Source organism: Sphaerodactylus townsendi, linkage group LG04 (assembly GCF_021028975.2).
Source record: "Sphaerodactylus townsendi isolate TG3544 linkage group LG04, MPM_Stown_v2.3, whole genome shotgun sequence".
In the NCBI taxonomy this organism is placed as follows: Eukaryota; Metazoa; Chordata; class Lepidosauria; order Squamata; family Sphaerodactylidae; genus Sphaerodactylus; species Sphaerodactylus townsendi.
The window spans coordinates 8,625,489-8,629,113 of record NC_059428.1 but is presented as its reverse complement, the minus strand read 5'-3'; the positions used below and the strand labels follow the sequence as shown (position 1 = coordinate 8,629,113).

The following is a 3,625-nucleotide window of genomic DNA, read 5'->3' as shown; positions in this document are numbered from 1 at the left end:
CCCCCCCCACCCCCCCCCCCCCCCACCCCCCCCCCCCCCCACCCCCCCCCCCCCCCACCCCCCCCCCCCCCCACCCCCCCCCCCCCCCACCCCCCCCCCCCCCCACCCCCCCCCCCCCCCACCCCCCCCCCCCCCCACCCCCCCCCCCCCCCACCCCCCCCCCCCCCCACCCCCCCCCCCCCCCACCCCCCCCCCCCCCCACCCCCCCCCCCCCCCACCCCCCCCCCCCCCCACCCCCCCCCCCCCCCACCCCCCCCCCCCCCCACCCCCCCCCCCCCCCACCCCCCCCCCCCCCCACCCCCCCCCCCCCCCACCCCCCCCCCCCCCCACCCCCCCCCCCCCCCACCCCCCCCCCCCCCCACCCCCCCCCCCCCCCACCCCCCCCCCCCCCCACCCCCCCCCCCCCCCACCCCCCCCCCCCCCCACCCCCCCCCCCCCCCACCCCCCCCCCCCCCCACCCCCCCCCCCCCCCACCCCCCCCCCCCCCCACCCCCCCCCCCCCCCACCCCCCCCCCCCCCCACCCCCCCCCCCCCCCACCCCCCCCCCCCCCCACCCCCCCCCCCCCCCACCCCCCCCCCCCCCCACCCCCCCCCCCCCCCACCCCCCCCCCCCCCCACCCCCCCCCCCCCCCACCCCCCCCCCCCCCCACCCCCCCCCCCCCCCACCCCCCCCCCCCCCCACCCCCCCCCCCCCCCACCCCCCCCCCCCCCCACCCCCCCCCCCCCCCACCCCCCCCCCCCCCCACCCCCCCCCCCCCCCACCCCCCCCCCCCCCCACCCCCCCCCCCCCCCACCCCCCCCCCCCCCCACCCCCCCCCCCCCCCACCCCCCCCCCCCCCCACCCCCCCCCCCCCCCACCCCCCCCCCCCCCCACCCCCCCCCCCCCCCACCCCCCCCCCCCCCCACCCCCCCCCCCCCCCACCCCCCCCCCCCCCCACCCCCCCCCCCCCCCACCCCCCCCCCCCCCCACCCCCCCCCCCCCCCACCCCCCCCCCCCCCCACCCCCCCCCCCCCCCACCCCCCCCCCCCCCCACCCCCCCCCCCCCCCACCCCCCCCCCCCCCCACCCCCCCCCCCCCCCACCCCCCCCCCCCCCCACCCCCCCCCCCCCCCACCCCCCCCCCCCCCCACCCCCCCCCCCCCCCACCCCCCCCCCCCCCCACCCCCCCCCCCCCCCACCCCCCCCCCCCCCCACCCCCCCCCCCCCCCACCCCCCCCCCCCCCCACCCCCCCCCCCCCCCACCCCCCCCCCCCCCCACCCCCCCCCCCCCCCACCCCCCCCCCCCCCCACCCCCCCCCCCCCCCACCCCCCCCCCCCCCCACCCCCCCCCCCCCCCACCCCCCCCCCCCCCCACCCCCCCCCCCCCCCACCCCCCCCCCCCCCCACCCCCCCCCCCCCCCACCCCCCCCCCCCCCCACCCCCCCCCCCCCCCACCCCCCCCCCCCCCCACCCCCCCCCCCCCCCACCCCCCCCCCCCCCCACCCCCCCCCCCCCCCACCCCCCCCCCCCCCCACCCCCCCCCCCCCCCACCCCCCCCCCCCCCCACCCCCCCCCCCCCCCACCCCCCCCCCCCCCCACCCCCCCCCCCCCCCACCCCCCCCCCCCCCCACCCCCCCCCCCCCCCACCCCCCCCCCCCCCCACCCCCCCCCCCCCCCACCCCCCCCCCCCCCCACCCCCCCCCCCCCCCACCCCCCCCCCCCCCCACCCCCCCCCCCCCCCACCCCCCCCCCCCCCCACCCCCCCCCCCCCCCACCCCCCCCCCCCCCCACCCCCCCCCCCCCCCACCCCCCCCCCCCCCCCCCCCCCCCCCCCCCCACCCCCCCTTCTCCCCACCCCCGTCCCCCACCCCTCCCAGCCCCCCCCCCCGAAAAAACCCCCCTTCCCGCCGCCCCCCCGCCCGCCCCCCACCCCCCCCCCCCAGATACCTCTGAGACGGAAAGTGTTATCCTGAGCAGCGCGGTAACAGTGGCACCTGGCAGATGGGCACTAAGTAAGATCAACAGCTGCCTTCTCTGCTGTGGCCCCCGCCTCTTCGTGGAATGGCCGGCCTGGGGGCAATCAGGGGGCTCCCCCAAGTCCATCGCTCTGCAAATGAGATAAACAGAGTTGGTCCACAGAGCAACAGTCAAACAGGATGCTCCACAGAAGTGGACGGAGGGCTCTGCCACTATGTGCGGGATATCAGTTTATCTAATTCTGAATGTGGCCAAATCTCTGGATACTCAAGTTTCGAGAGTGGAGCCACCGATAGTCAAGACAGGTCTTTCCACAAACCTGGAAAAGTCCAGGGTTGAGAATAAGTAAATAAATCTGAACTTTAAAGATGTTTTAAAAATTCAAAGTGATAGAAGCAGAGGCTGAAGGGCTAAGAAATGGATGCCGTTGCTAGGCAACCACTTCGGAATTGCCAATCTTCCCGCCTTGGTCTCTGTCAGTAAAGAATGGAGGGGGGGGCGGGGGGGGGGCCTTGTGGGGCCGCTTTGGCCTTTGAGGGAGAACCTGTCAGGGTGAAGAAGACCAACAGGAACGTCTGGGCAACTTGCTACTGCCTGGCTAAGCAGGCCCTGTGGTTTGCTACTGTTGAGGGACAGCGTGCTGCAGCTGTTAGAGTAGCCGAGCATCTGGGAGACAGGGGTTCGAATTCGGAGGCTGTCCGAGTGACCCTGGGCCAGCTGCACCTGCTCAGCCCAACGTACCTTACAGGATCCTTGTGAGGATAAACTGGGAGAGAGGAGAGCGGGGGAAGCTGCGTTGGGCCCCCCCTGTGAAGAGAGGCAGCGGGCGACTGAAATAAATACAGGGTGGGGGGGGAGATAAAAGCCAGGTGGGGGGGAAGGACAGAAGGAAGCAGGGAAAGATGAGGAATTGAGAGTTGCCAGGAGGAAAGAAAGAGGAAATTCTGTGTGGGGTGGGGTAGGGGGGATTATACAAAGTGAGGTTCCCCCTCCCACAGTTCTTTATAGATTCCTCACTGTGCCACTGGACCTAGCCCACCAGTTGACACAGCACAATTGGGCCCAGTCCAGCAACTGGAGAGACTGTTGGGGGAGGGAAGGAGGGAGAGCTGAAGGGGGGGGCGATAAAGGTAGGTTGGCTGGAGGATACAAAGGGGGGGGCTTTCAGAGAAAGGAAAGAGGGATGGGGTAGGGAAAACATTATGCCCCTGTGAGCCCGTACGGATCCCTCCCCCACTTGTAAATATATTTTATTATCAATATGGCCCCATCAGTGGACACCAAAATCCAGACGCTTGGGGCAGAGACAGGCAACGCAGATCTTTTTGCAAACCTGAGAAAAGTCCCAGAGTAGCATAAAAAATGAAGCAGCTGGCCTTGAATTCTGTTACATTACTAAATGCCCTTAAAAGCCCCGGTCTTGTCTGTGGGGGGCGTATTTCATTCTGCTGTTACTGCAGCATTTTCTACTTCTGCATCATTTGACATATCAGTCCTGGTACTTTTTAGCCCTTTCAAATTTTTGTAATCCTAGTCATGTTGCATCACTTACTGGATCTCTCATGCTATTTGATGATATTAATTTTACTCCATGGAATCTGTTTTGATGCTCAGTGTGAAATGCAGACAAAATAAAGCAAATAATAAGCGTCACTAGGGGTAGAAGAGG

General features: G+C 73.2%; 1 protein-coding gene across 1 annotated transcript; it reads left to right on the top strand.

Annotated features, from left to right (window-relative positions):
* Positions 1–288: 288 nt before the first annotated feature.
* On the top strand, positions 289–1,809 carry LOC125431090 (basic proline-rich protein-like; the record flags this gene model as incomplete). The annotated part of the gene is made up of 1 exon (XM_048493660.1): positions 289–1,809. A coding segment is annotated over one exon (1,521 nt), but the record flags the coding sequence as incomplete, so codon positions are not given.
* Between the last annotated feature and the right edge of the window lie 1,816 nt (positions 1,810–3,625).